Here is a 17,475-nt window from a genome sequence, read left to right as displayed (position 1 = left end):
GCCAAGAAGCTTTCACCCAGTTCTCTGAATCATTCAGATGCTCATTAACAAACTTCAGACGGTTCTGTACATGTGCTTTCTTGAGCAGGGGGACCTTGCGGGTGCTGCAGGATTTCAGTCCTTCACGGCGTAGTGTTACTAATTGTTTACTCGGTGACTATGGTCCCAGCTGCATTGAGGTCATGGACAAGATTCTTCCGTATAGTTCTGGGCTGATTCCTCACCGTTCTCATGATCATTGAAACACCACAAAGTGAGATCTTGCGTGGAGCGCCACAATGAGACAGATTGACAATTATTTTGTGTCTCTTCCATTTGCGAATAATCGCACCAACCGTTATAACCCTCCCACTAGGCTGCTTGGCGATGGTCTTGTAGCCCATCCCAGCCTTGTGTAGGTCTCCAATCTTGTCTGACATTCTTGGACAGTTATTTTGCTCTTGGCCATGGTGAAGTGACTGGACTCTTATTTTCTTCTATGGACAGGTGTCTTTTAGGCTGGGTTCACACTGGTCCGACAAACGCTCCGACATTGGGAGCTCATGTCGCATGACGTGTGAAATTTAATGTTTCCCTATGGGAGCCGTCCTAACTGGTCCGACACAAGTCGTTCCGACTTTAGAAATGCTCCCTGTACTACTTTGGTCCGACTTTGATCCTACTTCAGTCTATTGACTATCATTGAAGTCGGATCAAAGTCGGATTGCCGTCTTGCATGATCCGACTTTGGCACGCGACTTGTGCTCAGATGTTCTTGAGGGGGAACTCCGCGCCAAATTTTAAATAAAAAACCGGCATGGGTTCCCCCTCCAAGAGCATACCAGGCCCTTGGGTCTGGTATGGACCTTGAGGGGAACCCCCTACGCCGATAAAAACGGCGTGGGGGTCCCCCCCAATCCATACCAGACCCTTATCCGAGCACGCAGCCCGGCCGGACAGGAATGGGGGTGGGGACGAGCGAGCGCCCCCCCCCCTCCTGAGCCGTACCAGGCCGCATGCCCTCAACATGGGGGGTTGGTGCTTTGGGGGAGGGGGCGCGCTGCGGCCCCCCACCCCAAAGCACCTTGTCCCCATGTTGATGAGGACAAGGGCCTCTTCCCGACAACCCTGGCCGTTGGTTGTCGGGGTCTGCGGGCGGGGGGCTTATCGGAATCCGGGAGCCCCCTTTAATAAGGGAGCCCCCAGATCCCGGCCCCCCACCCTATGTGAATGAGTATGGGGTACAGCGTACCCCTACCCATTCACCTAGGAAAAAAGTGTCAATTTAAAAAAAAAACACTACACAGATTTTTAAAGCATTTTATTAGACAGCTCCGGGGGTCTTCTTCCGACTTCGGGGGTCTCTCCGGTTCTTCTCCACGCTCTCCGGATCTTCTGCCGGGCTCCTCCGCTCTCTTCTGCTCTTTTGCCGCTCTTTTGCTAAAGCGGAGGAGCCCGGTCTTCAATCTTCTGCCTTCTGCCCTCTTCTCCTGATGTTGACACGACGCTCTCTGGGGCTAGAATGCTCTCTGTGCGCTCTGCTCTGACTTATATAGGCGGTGACCCCGCCCCCTTATGCCGTCACAGTCCCTGGGCATGCTGGGACTATGACGGCATAAGGGGGCGTGGTCATCGGGTGATGATCACGCCCCCTAAAACGTCACAGTCCCAGCATGCCCAGGGACTGTGACGGCATAAGGGGGCGGGGTCACCGCCTATATAAGTCAGAGCAGAGCGCACAGAGAGCATTCTAGCCCCAGAGAGCGTCGTGTCAACATCAGGAGAAGAGGGCAGAAGGCAGAAGGCAGAAGGCAGAAGATTGAAGACCGGGCTCCTCCGCTTTAGCAAAAGAGCGGCAAAAGAGCAGAAGAGAGCGGAGGAGCCCGGCAGAAGATCCGGAGAGCGTGGAGAAGAACCGGAGAGACCCCCGAAGTCGGAAGAAGACCCCCGGAGCTGTCTAATAAAATGCTTTAAAAATCTGTGTAGTGTTTTTTTTTAAATTGACACTTTTTTCCTAGGTGAATGGGTAGGGGTACGCTGTACCCCATACTCATTCACATAGGGTGGGGGGCCGGGATCTGGGGGCTCCCTTATTAAAGGGGGCTCCCGGATTCCGATAAGCCCCCCGCCCGCAGACCCCGACAACCAACGGCCAGGGTTGTCGGGAAGAGGCCCTTGTCCTCATCGACATGGGGACAAGGTGCTTTGGGGTGGGGGGGCCGCAGCGCGCCCCCCTCCCCCAAGGCACCACCCCCCATGTTGAGGGCATGCGGCCTAGTACGGTTCAGGAGGGGGGGGGGCGCTCGCTCGTCCCCACCCCCATTCCTGTCCGGCCGGGCTGCGTGCTCGGATAAGGGTCTGGTATGGATTGGGGGCGACCCCCCACGCCGTTTTTTCGGCGTAGGGGGTTCCCCTCAAGGTCCATACCAGACCCAAGGGCCTGGTATGCCTCTGGAGGGGGAACCCATGCCGGTTTTTTATTTAAAATTTGGCGCGGAGTTCCCCCCTAAAGATTCATACCAAACACAGTGCCGGCATTGGCGGGGATCCAAGTCGGATCCCCGTTCATTGAAAGTCGGACACATGCCGGCTTCATGTCGCAGGGCAAAGTCGGATCCAAAGTAGGACGGCTGTCGTGTCGCACCAGTGTGAACCCAGCCTTATACAGGTAACAAGCTGAAATTAGGAGTACTCCCTTTAAGAGAGTGCTCCTAATCTCAGCTCGTTACCTGTATAGAAGACATCTGGGAGTCAGAAATCTTGCCGATTGATAGGGGATCAAAATATTTATTTTACTCATTAAAATGCAAATTTATAACTTTTTTAAATGCGTTTTTCTGTATATTTTCGTTGTTATTCTGTCTCTCACTGGTAAAATAAACCTACCATTAAAATATTACAAACTGATAATTTCTTTCTCGGTGGGCAAACATACAAAATCAGCAAGGGATCAAATACTTTTTCCCCTCACTGTAGGTATCTATTTACTTGGTGTATCATCTTTCACATTATACAAAAAAAAAAACAATTTTTTTCTTAATTCAGTAAAGTGTATTTTCTCAAAAAAAAAAAAAAATTGCATATGAAAGACCGCTGTGTAAATTCTGTGTGACATAAAATATTGCAACAATCGCCATTTTATTCTCTAGGGTCTCTGATAAAATGTTATATATATCTATAGATAAATAGAGATATATATATATATATATATATATATATATATATATATATATATATATATATATATATATATATATATATATATACACACACACATATACACATCTCTATCTATATATAGATTATATATAGATAGATAGATAGATAGATAGATAGATAGATAGATAGATAGAGAGAGAGATATACAGTGGGGACGGAAAGTATTCAGACCCCCTTAAATTTTTCACTCTTTGCTATATTGCAGCCATTTGCTAAAATCATTTAAGTTCATTTTCAGTTCAAGGCCAGACGCTGGTACAAAAAAGTGTCTATATACTTATTTCAATTGGCTTTGCTGAATGCTCATGTGCTATACAGAGCTTCAGGACGGACTGGATCTTTCCTTAAACTCCAGGAAGAGATCGTCAGAGCTCTTCTGTTTCCAGACGGTGCTCTTGCCCAACTTCCCAATCCAAATGCAGTGAGCCGGCTGCACGAGAGGCATTTTCCTTTTGTCCTCCCTGGTACCCCTACCCAACGAAACCCCCAAAAAAGATGTTGTGTTTGCAGCAAACGCAGATTTAGGCGTGACACACGCTTTTATTGTCCCTCCTGTCCTGACCAACCTGGTCTCTGCATTGGTGAATGTTTCAAACGCTAACACACACTAGTGGTGTTTTAGCGTAGGGTATAGCACCACACAGTCATAGGCACACTAACACAGGGTATCGAAAGATGTGATGGCCATCTCATTTTGAGAGACCCTAATCTGCAATGTTCAGTTTACAGTGTTTTTTTGCAGTTTTTATAAAAGTGGAAAAAAAAAACAAAACAAAAAATTATAAAAATGGGGGCGACTAGGGCTTCAGAAAGAGCTTTTAATAAGCTGAAGGGCTTCTGATGAGGCGGGAAGAGATGGCCGGGAGAAGTGCTCCAACCTCCTGCTCACAGGCGGACCCGAGCACACAACTGAGCCGGACCATTCCTGAACTTTTGCAGGCCCCCACTTGGGCCTCAGACCACCCAGAGCGGCACGCTAGATTCTACGGGACACACAGGAACTCCGGTCCATGGCGCTCAGCCTTCTCCGCTCCTCAGCTTAGCGGACCTGCAGCTGGTGGCTATTGATATAAAAAAAAAATACTCTTTCTGCTGCGATTTCTGAACTGAAAACAGAGATCAGAGCATTGGCCTCCAGGCTGGACCACGTGGAAGCAGCGGCCATTTCGCACGGAGCGGCCATTCAGCAAGTACAACAGGTATCCAGCACCCATGATCAGATTTTGCTAGAGATGCACAGGCATCTGAAGGACTTAGATAACTGGGGGAGGAGGCATAACTTAAGATTTAGGGGGATCCCTGAGTCAGTGGAAGGTCCCCAGTTACAGCAAGCAATTTAGGAGATCTGCAACACTCTCCTGGGGAGACGCGCCTATAGAAATGGAGAGATGCCACAGGGCGCTTAGGGCAAAGGGGTGCGACGCTGACCCCCCCGAGAGACAGTGTGCTGCCTGGTCAGCTTTAGCCAGAAGGAGGACATTCTACGCCAAGCAAGCAATCAGGGACAGATAAAATACGTGCGCAAATACAAATATATCAAGACTTGTCTGTCATTACACTCCAGCATAGAAGAGAGCTCCGCCCCCTCCTCAATGCCTTAAGGGACAGGCACATTGTATATCGCTGGAAATTCTCCTTTTGCCTGGTGGCGACCATTGGGAACTGATCAGCTTAGTTACGCACACCGGCAGAGTTACCGGCTTTCTGCGACACCCTAGGCATGCCAAGAGTAGCTGTTCCGGAGTGGTATAGCACACTCACTCGACCCGAACCGTGGATCCAGATTGCGCAAGAGCTAACCCCATGCTCGCATCGTAACAGGCAAAGGCGCCGCAGATCAACATCGAATTCCTCGCAGAGAAGCCTGGACGACATAACAGATCGTGACCCTGGAACAGTACCATCATCGATCCACAGGAGAACATCAGACTAAGCACAGTTTTTCTGGCCCCGAAAGATACCTTCTCCCAGGGACTGTCCACCTGCACGTCAGAGGGTCCTGTGGTACCGTGAGTAGATTACAACCTGTTTATTACAGAATAGTAGAACCTGTTTTGGTTGATTACCCACATTCTCTCCTTGGTTGGTAAAAGACAAGCTCAGCATGAACAACTTGCCCAAGGTCGTTTGCGTAATTTTAAGTTGCAAGTTTTTGTGACATTGGCCAACGGCCCCAAAAACAATGCTCTACGGTATGGAGATGACTCGCCCTCTTTTGTGCATGTTGTTCGTTTGTACTATAAACATCTTAATCCATACGAACTACAGAACTCACACATTACCTAGTGCTTTCAGAGGCCCATGGAGGACTGTGATTCATTATTTTGTGCCGTCCAAGAGACAATGTATACCTACAGTTCTGCAGATAGCTTCCAGCCGAATAGGTCAAGTAACCACCATCGGATGGAGCAAATTAAAACTGAGGACCTAAAAATCAGAATGCTCACCAGCTTACATGAAGGAACTTTATGCTCCGGTTTATAAATACCACAAAGAGCACTATACTTTTTTCCATGACCTTGGGCATCTGCACAATAACTAGGAACTTATCAATAACTAGACCCAGTTGAGCAGGGAAGAAACTCACTTAGCACCAAGGAATATTTTTTGGTTATCCGACTGGGTCCCCAAGCAGTGGGCATGGACTAAGTTTTTTTCTCTTTTTCTAAATAGATTGCAGCCTAGGTAATTACCGTGGCAAAAGGACTGAGTATGGAAATCTTAAAGAACTTTGTCTGTAGATTTAGATACAGCTATGGTCTTTTGTATGCTGACACCATCCATTGAGGTAAACTGAACTACAAGGCTCTGCTGGACGTGATCTTGTTTACTTACAAAATGTTGTTCATGGTTGATATACTTATACCCTAATTAAAATGGTCCTGGCATGTCGGGGGCTCGCCTCTACAGGCATGTCTCCAGATTCGGGCTACAAGTTACATCAGTAAAGCCTCACCTGGATGGGGATGTTCCTGGGGGGGTGAGTCTCACGGCAAAGCAGATATCCAGGTCCGAACATGGAACTTTAAAGGGGGTCCCAAGCCAATGGCCTAGGGTGTTGGGGGGGCTGGGACTGATGCCTCTTCTTCCTCCCCCTTCGAGAAGGGAGGAGCTCACCTGGTTCCCTCCTCGCCTCAACATGTTGAAGCCCTTCATAACTGATAAACGTTAGTGGCTGAATGCCCTGGTTTGCTGTCCCTGTTATACAGTTTTGTGTTGGACCTCTGTCCCCACCTCAGAGAGGCAGGTTCCTCTTTGATAGCGGCCAGTTCTCTTTCCCTTCCCTCCTACTCCCCCTTCCCTCCTCAATTAGGTAGACTAGCAGGCCTGTTTCCACCTCCGGTAATTGCTACCCGAGTTCTCAGTATAATAAGAGAACCCCACATCCACTCAGCCCCAAGCTGGGACAAGCTTCAGCCCAACCTAGCATTTACCCCTTCCCTTGTACACCCATCCTGCACCTATAATCTAAGTACCCCCCCCTTTTTTTTCCCTCCCCCCTTCTCTCTCCTCTCATAGTCACCCTCCATACTCTCCCCCCTTTCTTTCGCGCCAGCTGCCCTCTCCACTCCCACACTCCTATCTTCATCTACCTTGAGGCGAACCCTCGGAGTTAACTCCACAGGGTTGACCATGGCAAGCTTAGTTGCACGCTCAGCTCCTCTTTCTCTCAAAATATACTTGCACAATGCTAAAGGTCTAAATATCCCAGAAAAACGCAGTAGCATGTTATCGGAAGCTCACAGACTTAGAGCACAAGTACTCTTCATACAGGAAACTCACTTTAAGTTGGGGTCAGTGCCACAGTTCTCAAATAAGCAGTTCCCAGTAGCCATTCATGCAACCAACCCCAAGGCGAATCCAAAGGTGTCTCCATCCTGTTGTCCAAAACCTTTCCCTTGATCATAGAGGATCAGCTAATAGATCAAGAGGGGAGATTTATCTTGCTGAAAGGTACTTGGAACAATAGGCCATTGACTCTGGCAAATGTATATTGCCCTAACACTAAATAGGTCACTATTGGCAAATGTATATTGCCCTAACACTAAACAGGTCACTATCCCAAAGACCGTCACTATACCTTTTTTTTCCCTCTCCACACAATCGATACTCGAGACTGGATTATCTGTTTATAACTCAATCAGACTTGACATATCTTCATGAGGCTACTATTGAGACTATGGTACTGTCGGATCATCACCCTTTCACAATGACCCTTGTATTCCCAGTAACAGCCACTACCACCAAACTTTGGAGATTAGATGCGTCCACTCTGGCTGACTTTGGAGATTTAGTTGATTTTAAAAAAAGGGATCCGAGATTTCTTATTTCACAACGATACTCCTGATGTCTCTCCCATGACACAGTGGGAGGCATACAAGTGTGTCATTAGAGGACAATTACTGGCAATCTCAGCGAGAAAAAAAAGAGAATATCAAGCCTTGGTGCTTGAACTATCCTCCAAGATACGCAAATTAGAATCCCAACATAAGCGTACCTTAGCAATCGATGTATCGCAGGAACTGGTGGAAATGCGCTCTCTTTTATTGGATGAACAACATAAGAGGGCAAGGCGTTGCAACACCTTGTAACAAAAATTGTTCCATGAACAAAGCAACAAACCAGGTAGATTATTGGCTAGAGCTACCCAGAAGCGTATAGTGGCTTCTACAATCCATCACATTGTAGACGGGACAGGCAAGGTTCATTCTAAAAATGAAGACATAGCAAATTATACAACCTCCAATCTGGAAACCTTGACAGCGTCCCACTCACTAGGCGTGGCATGCTGATTCGAGAATTCTTACTTAAATTCAGTCCCACCACTTTATCTGAGGCAGACTCCCAGGCACTGGAGGCCCCACTATCACATAAAGGAATTTGTGGAGGCATTAAAAGCTACTAAGCCAGGCAAGAGCCCAGGCCCAGATGGCTTTACAGCCTTATACTATAAAACATTCTCAGAATCCTATCTCCGAATTTCCTTAAAGCATTTAATTCATTTTCTATCTCCGAATTTCCTTAAAGCATTTAATTCATTTTTCAGATGTGAAACTATTTGGCAAGATATTAGCCTCTCGTTTATCTTACCATGTGCCAGCCTGGGTTGGCCTAGACCAAGTGGGGTTTGTCCCTGGAAGAGAAGCCAGGGACAACACGATCAAAGCGATTAACCTACATTACTGGCTTACGTCCTCACAATAGAAGGGCTTTTTTCTTGCATTGGACGCGGAGAAGGCGTTCGACAGGGTGGCATGGGACTACATGGATGCTGTCTTGGGCTCAATAGGGATTGGGCCATGTATGCGGACACGCATCATGTCCCTGTATACTAACCCTAGTGCAAAAGTCAAAGTCAATGGCCACCTGTCGGACACCTTCTCCATCCATAACGGGACTAGGCAAGGTTGCCCCTTATTATATATTCTTTAGCTTGAACCCCTCCTTCGATGTATCCGGGCCAACCCAGACATCAGAGGCATACAAGTGCGAGAACGGGAATTCAAAATTGCAGCTTTTGCGGACGACGTACTATTCTTCCTCACTTCCCCCTTGACGTCACTACCCAACCTTCTGCTAGTCCTAAACCACTTTCAAAATGTTTCAAACTTAAAGATCGATTATACCAAATCATTTGCATTGAATATCTCCTTGCCCCCAGAGTCAAACAGTGCCAAATTAACTTTCCCTTTAAATGGAGGTCAGATGCCATACAGTACATAGGTATTCAATTACCTGCTGACCTATCGCAACTATACAGCAGGAACTTTCTGACAGAACTACAAAAGATAAGACAAGACACTCAGAATTGGGATAAGCTGAATATCTCCTGATTTGGGCGGTCGTCCATCCTCAAAATGATAGTCCTCCCACGCCTTTTATATAAAATTCAAACCTTACCAATTCACTTGCCTACCTCCTTCTTTGGCATGTACAATTCCATCTGTCGTGCCTTCATTTGGCATAAGAAGACTGCGAGGATAAGCAGGGCTAAATTGACACTACCGAAAGGAGGTGGAGGCATTAGTCTTCCAGACATGCAGCGATATTATTGGGCAGCCCATCTAGCGCGTATAGTCGATTGGAAGATACATAGCCACTGTAAAGGACTGGGTAGGCCTGGAGAATCTGGTCGCGAAGGCAGACTTACGATACCTACCGTGGACAACTAGGGAACATATAGCTCCCCCGACCTTGACACACCCACTTATCAACCCCACACTTAACGCCTTTAATAGGGCCTGTGCCAAATATGCGGTGTATGCAAAAATATGCCCAATTACTCCAGTTCATAACAACCCGGACTTTCCTCCGGGTTTAACGAGAACCTTTGTGGAAACAGAATGGCCATACGTGGAGATGTTAGCCTAGCATTTCTTTTGTAGAGGCCGTTTCCTACGCCAAACTGAACTTGCAGCATTCTCTAATATGGGCTCGTTCCCGTTTTGGTCCTATACTCAGCTTAGGCACTTCCTAGACGATCCAGCACGTAGAGGAGGTTTCACTAGGAACCCTACAATTCTGGAATCGCTGTGTTCAAGCGCACCCCCACAGAGGCATGTTACCTCAGCACTTTACGCTTCGCTTCACGAAAAAACACCAAAAAGCTTACGCTCGGAGCAGGCCTACTGGGAGTCGGTGCTTGGCAGGAATAGAGAGGAGGGAAGTTGGGACAGGATCAATTTCTATCTCCACAAGGGTTCTTTAAACGTTTCAGTACAAGAGAATGGCTATAAATTGAGAACACGCTGGTATAGAACACCAGACATAATACAAATTTTCATCTACTGTGCCGGAGCAATGCTGGAGATGTGGTAGGGAGACGGGCTCCTACATTCATATTTGGTGGAGTTGTCCATCACTGCAACCTTATTGGCGGAAAGTACGAGGTGATAACGAAGGTGTCCTCTCTCCCGTTGGAGTATTCTCCGGCACAGTATCTCTTGCACTTATCTGAGATACCTAAAAAGCAATACTATAATCGATCGCATTACATATGATGAATGCGGCTAGGATGTGCGTACCAATTCATTGGCGATCGACAGCGGCACCGACTCTCTCCGAATGGATACACCGGATAAATTTACCTGGAACCTACTAAAGGCTAAATCAGTACCACGCTAATGGTGACACACAGGAATGGTTCCACAACATAGGCTGCGGAGAGGGCAGCTGGTGTTATTCTCACCCCCTCTTCCGCCCTTTCAACCCCACACTCAGCATGGGATCACCTCCTAAGCTCCTACTCCCTCTTTTCCCCCCTCCTCCTCCTCCCCCTCCCCCCCCCCTTGATTTTACTCCTCACTACCTATCACAGTTTTGAAGGCCATAAAATTCCAAGGTAGCACAAAACCCCCCCAAATGACCCCATTTTGAAAAGTAAACACCCTAAGCTATTTGATGAGAGGCAAGTTGAGTCCATGGAATATTTTATATTTTGCCAGAAATTGCGGGAAAATGAAATTTTTTTTTTTTTTTTTTGCACAAAGTTGTCACTAAATGATCTATTGCTCAAACATGCCATGGGTATATGTGAAAGTACACCCCAAAATACATTCTGCTGCTTCTCCTGAGTATGGGGGGGGGGGGGGGGGTGTGCCATCTTGATATTTCAGGGTCTCTGAAACTGTGATAGGTAGTGAGGAAGGGAAATCACCATTGTACGCCCTTAGAAAGCCTGAAGTCGGCGCTTCCGTACACGGCTAGGCTCCCAAAAAGTCTCACACACGAGGTATCCCCGTACTCAGGAGAAGCATCAGAATGTAATTTGGGGTGTAATTTCACATATGCCCATGGCAGGTTTGAGCAATAGATCATTTAGTGACAACTTTGTTTAAAAAAAATAAATAAATAAATAATAATTAATTTTCCTGCAACATGTGGCAAAATATTAAATATTCCATGGACGCAACATGCCTCATCAAATAGCTTGGGGTGTCTAATTTCCGAAATGGGATCATCTTGGGGGGGGGGGCTCGGAGGGGTTTGTGCTATCTTGGCATTTTATGGCCTTCTAAACTATGATAGGTAGTGAGGAGTGAAATCTAAAATTTACACCCTTAGAAATCATGAAGGCGGTGATTGGTTTTCGGGGTCCTGTATGCGGCTAGGCTCCCAAAAAGTCTCACACATGAGGTATCTCCATACTCAGGGGAAGCAGCAGAATGTATTTTAGGGTGTAATTCCACATATAACCATGCCATGTGTGAGCAATATATCATTTAGTGACAACTCATTTTTTTAATCACTTGTGACAAAAAATAAAATATTCAATGGGCTTAACATGCCTCTCAGCAATTTCCTTGGGGTGTCTACTTTCCAAAATGGGGTCATTTGGGGGGGGGGGGGGGGGTTGTACTGCCCTGCCATTTTAGCACCTCATGAAATGAGATAAGACAAGCAGTCAAACTAAAAGCTGCATAAATTCCCTACAAACCCTAGTTTGTAGACGCTATAACTTTTGCGCAAACCAATATATATATATGCTTATTGACTTCTTTTTTTACCAAAGACGTGTGGCTGAATACATTTTGGCCTAAATGTATGACTAAAATTGAGTTTATTAATTTTTTTTTTATAACAAAGTAGAAAACATTTCCTTTTCAAAATTTTCGGTCTTTTTCCGTTTATATCGCAAAAAAATTAAAAAAAATAAAAATTGCAAAGGCAATCAAATACCATCAAAAGTAAGCTCCATTTGTGGTAAAAAAAAGGACGCAAATTTTGTTTGGGTACAACATTGCATGACCGCGCAATTACCAGTTAAAGCAGCGCAGTGCCAAATTGTAAAAAGTCGTCCGGTCATTGAGCTGCCAAATCCTCAGGGGCTAAAGTGGTTAAACAAAAAGTTCCAGAAAAGGCCTGGTCTTCAAGTGGTGTCTGAAGAGATATTAGTACCTGGTACATCAGGTTTTCACACAGCGTGTAGGCACAACCTTTGGGGAGCATCGAAATCTGCTGTCAGGTTTTGGATGACAGAATTCAGGTGCTTGGATGCAAGGGAGCAACCAATAACTTAAAGAGAAACTTTGCTCTGGGCCTGTGATGGACTTTCAGTAAACCTGCATAACTAAGCAAGGGTAATCCCCTGTGGTGTACTCACTGAATGGACACGAATTAAGGGGGTTCTGTGTATCCAGTAATAAAGACTAACTGTAACCCTGTAACAAAGTTTCAATGGCTGTTTCCTTGTGGATGACAGCACTCAGCCACAGCGCTAATGCCTTCAATAGTAAAACCCACGATAGAAAGAATGTGAAAGGTGCTCAGAGACGCATGTAGTCTTCAGAGACAGGAAAGTGCTGAGGAAACCAGCAGGTCTGGACAGTGAAAAGTGCTAACTTTTGCCATAACAGAGTGTTTTGTACACTCCCTATGCAGAAACCGGTGCCCCAAGGGTCACTTCTAGGCTACAACTGCTATGACCAGTCCAATGGTGGCCTGTATACAGAGTGTCTTGAATTTAGAAGAAAAATCTAATTCAAATTAAAGAAAAAAAAAAGGTTCAAGCAGTACTGTATTTTTTACTTGCCTGTAAAATCCTCGGAGTACAGTAACAGGACATAGGTCATCAATCAAAGATGGGTTACATATGCTTATACCTTCAGGTGACTGAACACTGGCAACACCACTATAAAAACTTTAAAAAACTCACATATGTAACTTCTCCCACCATGGCATCCTCAGTTTTGTAGCAAGTAATGAAGTACCAAAAAAACATGTGGAGGGTCCTGTATGGTACAATCAGATGGGCTATGGAGGAAGAGGGCATTGTCCTTGAAACATGTAGGCGGTTGAACACACTTCTGGTGGCTTGTTGGGAAATGTTACATTCACTGCGTTTCTTTGAGGGTATAATGGCATTTATCTATTAAAGAATCCTATGATGATGCACTAGGCTAGTGGGCTTTCTTCCTATGCTTGTATTAGAGTACTGGCTTTCCCTGATTTGAAGAAGGCAGCAAGACCGATTCAGTGTGTGACGTTGAGGCCATCAGTGGTGGCTACACGTATACACATTTACATTGACAAGATTGAAGACAAACCTGCCCTGAGCCTTTGCATTAACTATTGTATCTGGTGGGCCACTTTTTTCTGTAGCGCTGACAAGAGCTTAGTTTGTTTTGCAGGAATCAGATGTAATTGACCATGCTGCCTCCAATTCTGAGGACGCGGGGAGCTTGATTGTCTCATCGGGGCAGAAATCTCAGATTTCTGGTCTCCAGCATGGGACAGAACAATGGCCACATCTCAGTCAATTTCCTTGTGTTGAGAGTGCTTCGTTATAGCTCTCAGGCATCAGAACTGGAGACTTTCTGCATGGTGCCCTATCCCCTGAAGGTATAGCCAGATTCAGGTGATAACTGCACACAAGCCTTGTTCGGCAGAAGAAACCCATTTGAAGTCATGTGTGGGGCTATAATGCCCTCTGTAAGGAATGGTGCCCACACCTGTGTGAAATGGCCACTGTACCTGGACTGTAGAAGATCAAGATGTCACCTGCGCATGTGCCCTAGAAAGGATAAGAGCGGCAAAATAGCAGTTCATGTGCACCCTAGCAAGCAAAAATGGTGCCTGCACAATGTGAATGCAACAACCTTAAGAGTATATACCGCTGGCAGGGGCTGGCTCATACAAGGAGTCTGCTAATCCATACGGCTGCTCCATTCATCAGGCATTTAGGAAGCTGGAAAGACTGCACAAGACAGCTTCTGATGGTCTGGAACTCTACTTACCCTACCCTTACTCAACCCCAGGGATGACTCAACCCCAGGGAAGAGCTGTTTGCTGTGTCCTCAGTCTGTACTATACCCTCTCCAATGTCCAATTGGGGGGGGGGGGATTTTCAAGGACTGGGTTGCCCAACAGTTGGATCTCAGTCTCAGACCTGTAGAGCAGTGGTTCTCTACCCTGTCCTCGAGTACCCCCAACAGGCCATATTTTGGGAATTTCTCTTAGATAAAATAGCTGTCCAAAATACCAAGCCATTGGCTCCGATTTAAAGCACCTGTGCAAGACAAAGGAGAACCTGCAAACATGGCTTGGGGGTACTTGAGGACAGGGTTGAGAACCACTGCTGTAGAGCACCCAGATGTGACTCGCATGCTGTTTCAAAAACCCAGGAGCAACGCCTGTTTGCTGGTTCTAGTGCAGTCACATTACAGGCTAGCCCAGCTCCCATTTTTGCATAGGGTCCGGAGTACAGTCCTTGTGGCACAAAGCCGAAGGGCACTGATAAAGAAAATAGACACCATCAACCGCAATGGCCTGGTGCAGTTTGTAATTTGTCTTCATAGAAGAAATCATTGCGCATGCTAAGAACCATCTGCTCTCCCACATCCATCACCTAAACACACTAGCAAGAAATTGAGGATCACATGGTGGGAGGTGTTATATGTGGGAGTGTTAAAGCTTTGAGTGGTTTGGTCCACTCACCTGAATGCAGCATATAACCCATCTGTTATGATTGACAGACTGTCCTGTACTGTACTATAAAGTAAAAGAAGTTTATAAATATATTATAAATAAGTCTTTCACATAGCAGAGCTGAAGCAACATCTGTTCTCATAGGACACCAGCAACAAACAGGCATGCTGGTAGAATGAGGGGTTATTCAAGGCTGGTCTACGGTTTGCAAGTCTCCAATCCTTCAGCAGATGGTAGTATAACTCGTAGGAAAAAGACTGCATGATTTAATGAATGAGAAAGAAATTGGAATCGACAGCTCCACACTGAAAAGGACCGTACGTTTAAATTGAAAGTTTCTATGTGATAGGGATTCCCACCTTGTATTGGGAAACAAGGGAATGTGCATGATACCAGAATAGCAATCAAGCTACCTGTGGGACTCCTCAGAGTGTGAAGTATGAATGTTCATATACAATAGGTCATATCTGACTAACACAATAATATTACACTTACCTGTTTCAGCTGCTTCACAATAGCATCTGGAGATTTTAAGCTGTCCTCTCTCCTTATCTTTTTACGAGAATTTGGTACTTTTTCATTAGTCTTCTGTGTCCTTTTTGGCTTCGGTACAGCTTTTTTTGCACAAGGGTCCTTAAAAACAAAAAAAAAAACCATTGACATCATCTCTATGCACCTGAAACGGCTTCCATCTTTCCCTCCTCCCTATCACCAACTACCCGGTCTATGGTTTTCTTTCAATCTTAGGGCCTTTTCTTTCTTGTCCTTGTTCCTTCTAGGTCTCCTACTTTCTGTGCAGCTTGTCCGCCTGATGTAATTTCATTACCATCGAACTTGCTTTCTGCCTATACAATTACAGTGCATCCAGGAAGTATTCACAGCGCTTCACTTTGTTCACATTTTGTTCTGTTACAGCCTTATTCCAAAATAAGATTAAATTCATTTTTTTCCTCAAAACTCTACAAACAATACCCCCTAATGACAACATGAAAAGTTTATTTGAAATCTTTGCAAATTTATAAATATTAAAAAGAATGACACTAAAAATTGAGAACAGGTGCATCATTTCCACTGATCATCTTTGAGATGTTACTACAACTTGGAGTCCATCTGTAGTAAATTCAGTTGACTGGATGATTTGGAAAGGCACACACTCGTCTATAGAATTACAAGTGCATTTTAGAACACAACCCAAGCCATGAAGTTCAATTGTCTGCAGTTCTCCCACACAGGACTGTATCGGGGCACAGATCTGGGGAAGGGTACAGAAAAATTTCTGCAGCATTGAAGGTCCTAAATTGGCCTCCATCATCCGTAAATGGAAGAAGATTGGAACCACCAGGGCTCTTCCTAGAGCGGGCCATTCACCCAAACTGAGCGGTCAGGGGAGAGGGGCCTTAGTCAGGGAGGTAACCAAGAACCCGATGGTCACTCTGACAGAGCTCCAGCGTTTCTCTGTGGAGGGAAGAGAACCTTCCAGAACAACCATTTCTGCAGCATGCCACCAATCAGGCCTGTATGGTAGAGTGACCAGACAGAAGCCACTTCTCAGTAAAAGTCATATGACAGCCCGCCTGAAATTAGCCAAAAGGCACCTGAAGGACTCTGACTGTGAGAAACAAAAATATCTGGTCTGATGAAACTTAGACTGAACTCTTTGGCCTGAATGGCAAGAGTCAGGTCTGGAGGAAACCAGGTACTGCTCATAACCAGGTCAATACCATCACTACAGTGACACATGGTGGTGGCAGCATCATGCTGTGGGGATGCTTTTCAGTGGCAGAAACTGAGACTAGTCAGGATCGAGGGAAAGAAAAATGCAGCAATGCACACAGACACCCTTGATTAAAACCTGCTCCAGAGCGCTCTGGACCTCAGACTGGGGCAAAGGTTCATCTTTCAACAGGACAACGACCCAAAGCACACAGCCAAACAAAGGATTGGCTACAGGACAACTCAGAGTGTCATTAAGTGGCCCAGCCAGAGCCCAGACTTGAACCCGACTGAACATCTCTGGAGAGATCTGAAAATGGCTGTGCACCCACACTCCCAATCCAACCTGATGGAGCTTGAGAGGTCCTGCAAAGAAGAATGGAAGAAACTGCCCAAAAATAGGTGTGCCAAGCTTGTAGCATCATACTCAAAAAGACTTGAAGCTGTAATTGTTGCTAAAGGTGCTTCAAGAAAGTATTGAGCAAAGGCTGTGAATACTTATGTACCAATGTGATTTTTTGTTTTTTATTTTTAATAAACTTGCAAAGATTTCAAACAAACTGTTTTCACGTTGTCGTTATGGTGTATTGTTTGCAGAATTTTGAGGAAAATAATGAATTTAACCACTTCCTTACCAGGCCAATTCTGACACTTCTCTCCTACATGTAAAAAATCATCATTTTTTTGCTAGAAAAGTACATAGAACCCCCAAACATTATATATGTTTTTTTAGCAAAGACCCTAGAGAATACAATGGCAGTTGTTGCAACTTTTTATCTCACACGGTATTTGCGCAGGAATTTTTCGAACACGTTTTTTTTTTTGGGAAAAAAAACAGTTTTGTGTTTTACAAAAAAAACCCCAAAACAGTAAAGTTAGCGCAATGTTTTTGCATATTGTGAAAGATGAAGTTACGCCGAGTAAATAGATACCTAACATGTCACGCTTCAAAATTGCACACGCTCGTAGAATGGCGCCAATGTTCGGTACTTAAAAATCCCCATAGGCTATGCTTGAAATTTTTTTACTGGTTACATGTTTTGAGTTACAGAGGGGGTCTAGTGACAAAATGATTGCTCTCGCTCCAACGTTCGCGGCGATACCTCACATGTATGGTTTGAACACCGTTTTCATATG

The 17,475-nt window shown here is 45.5% G+C and overlaps 1 protein-coding gene across 5 annotated transcripts in view; it reads right to left on the bottom strand.

Moving 5' to 3' along the window:
- The window catches only part of KMT2D (lysine methyltransferase 2D), a 247,640-nt gene that overhangs the window by 34,248 nt on the left and 195,917 nt on the right, over positions 1 to 17,475 (bottom strand). For all 5 annotated transcript variants that reach the window (XM_073614049.1, XM_073614048.1, XM_073614051.1 and 2 more), the window contains one exon: positions 15,121 to 15,258. In XM_073614049.1, coding sequence (XP_073470150.1) covers positions 15,121 to 15,258 — 138 coding nt within the window. The remainder of the gene's footprint in view (positions 1 to 15,120; positions 15,259 to 17,475) is intronic.

The sequence above is a fragment of the Aquarana catesbeiana genome, linkage group LG02 (assembly GCF_042186555.1).
Source record: "Aquarana catesbeiana isolate 2022-GZ linkage group LG02, ASM4218655v1, whole genome shotgun sequence".
Classification (NCBI taxonomy): domain Eukaryota; kingdom Metazoa; phylum Chordata; class Amphibia; order Anura; family Ranidae; genus Aquarana; species Aquarana catesbeiana.
Note: the sequence above shows the minus strand (reverse complement) of the source record. Positions and strands in the feature narration are given on the sequence as shown.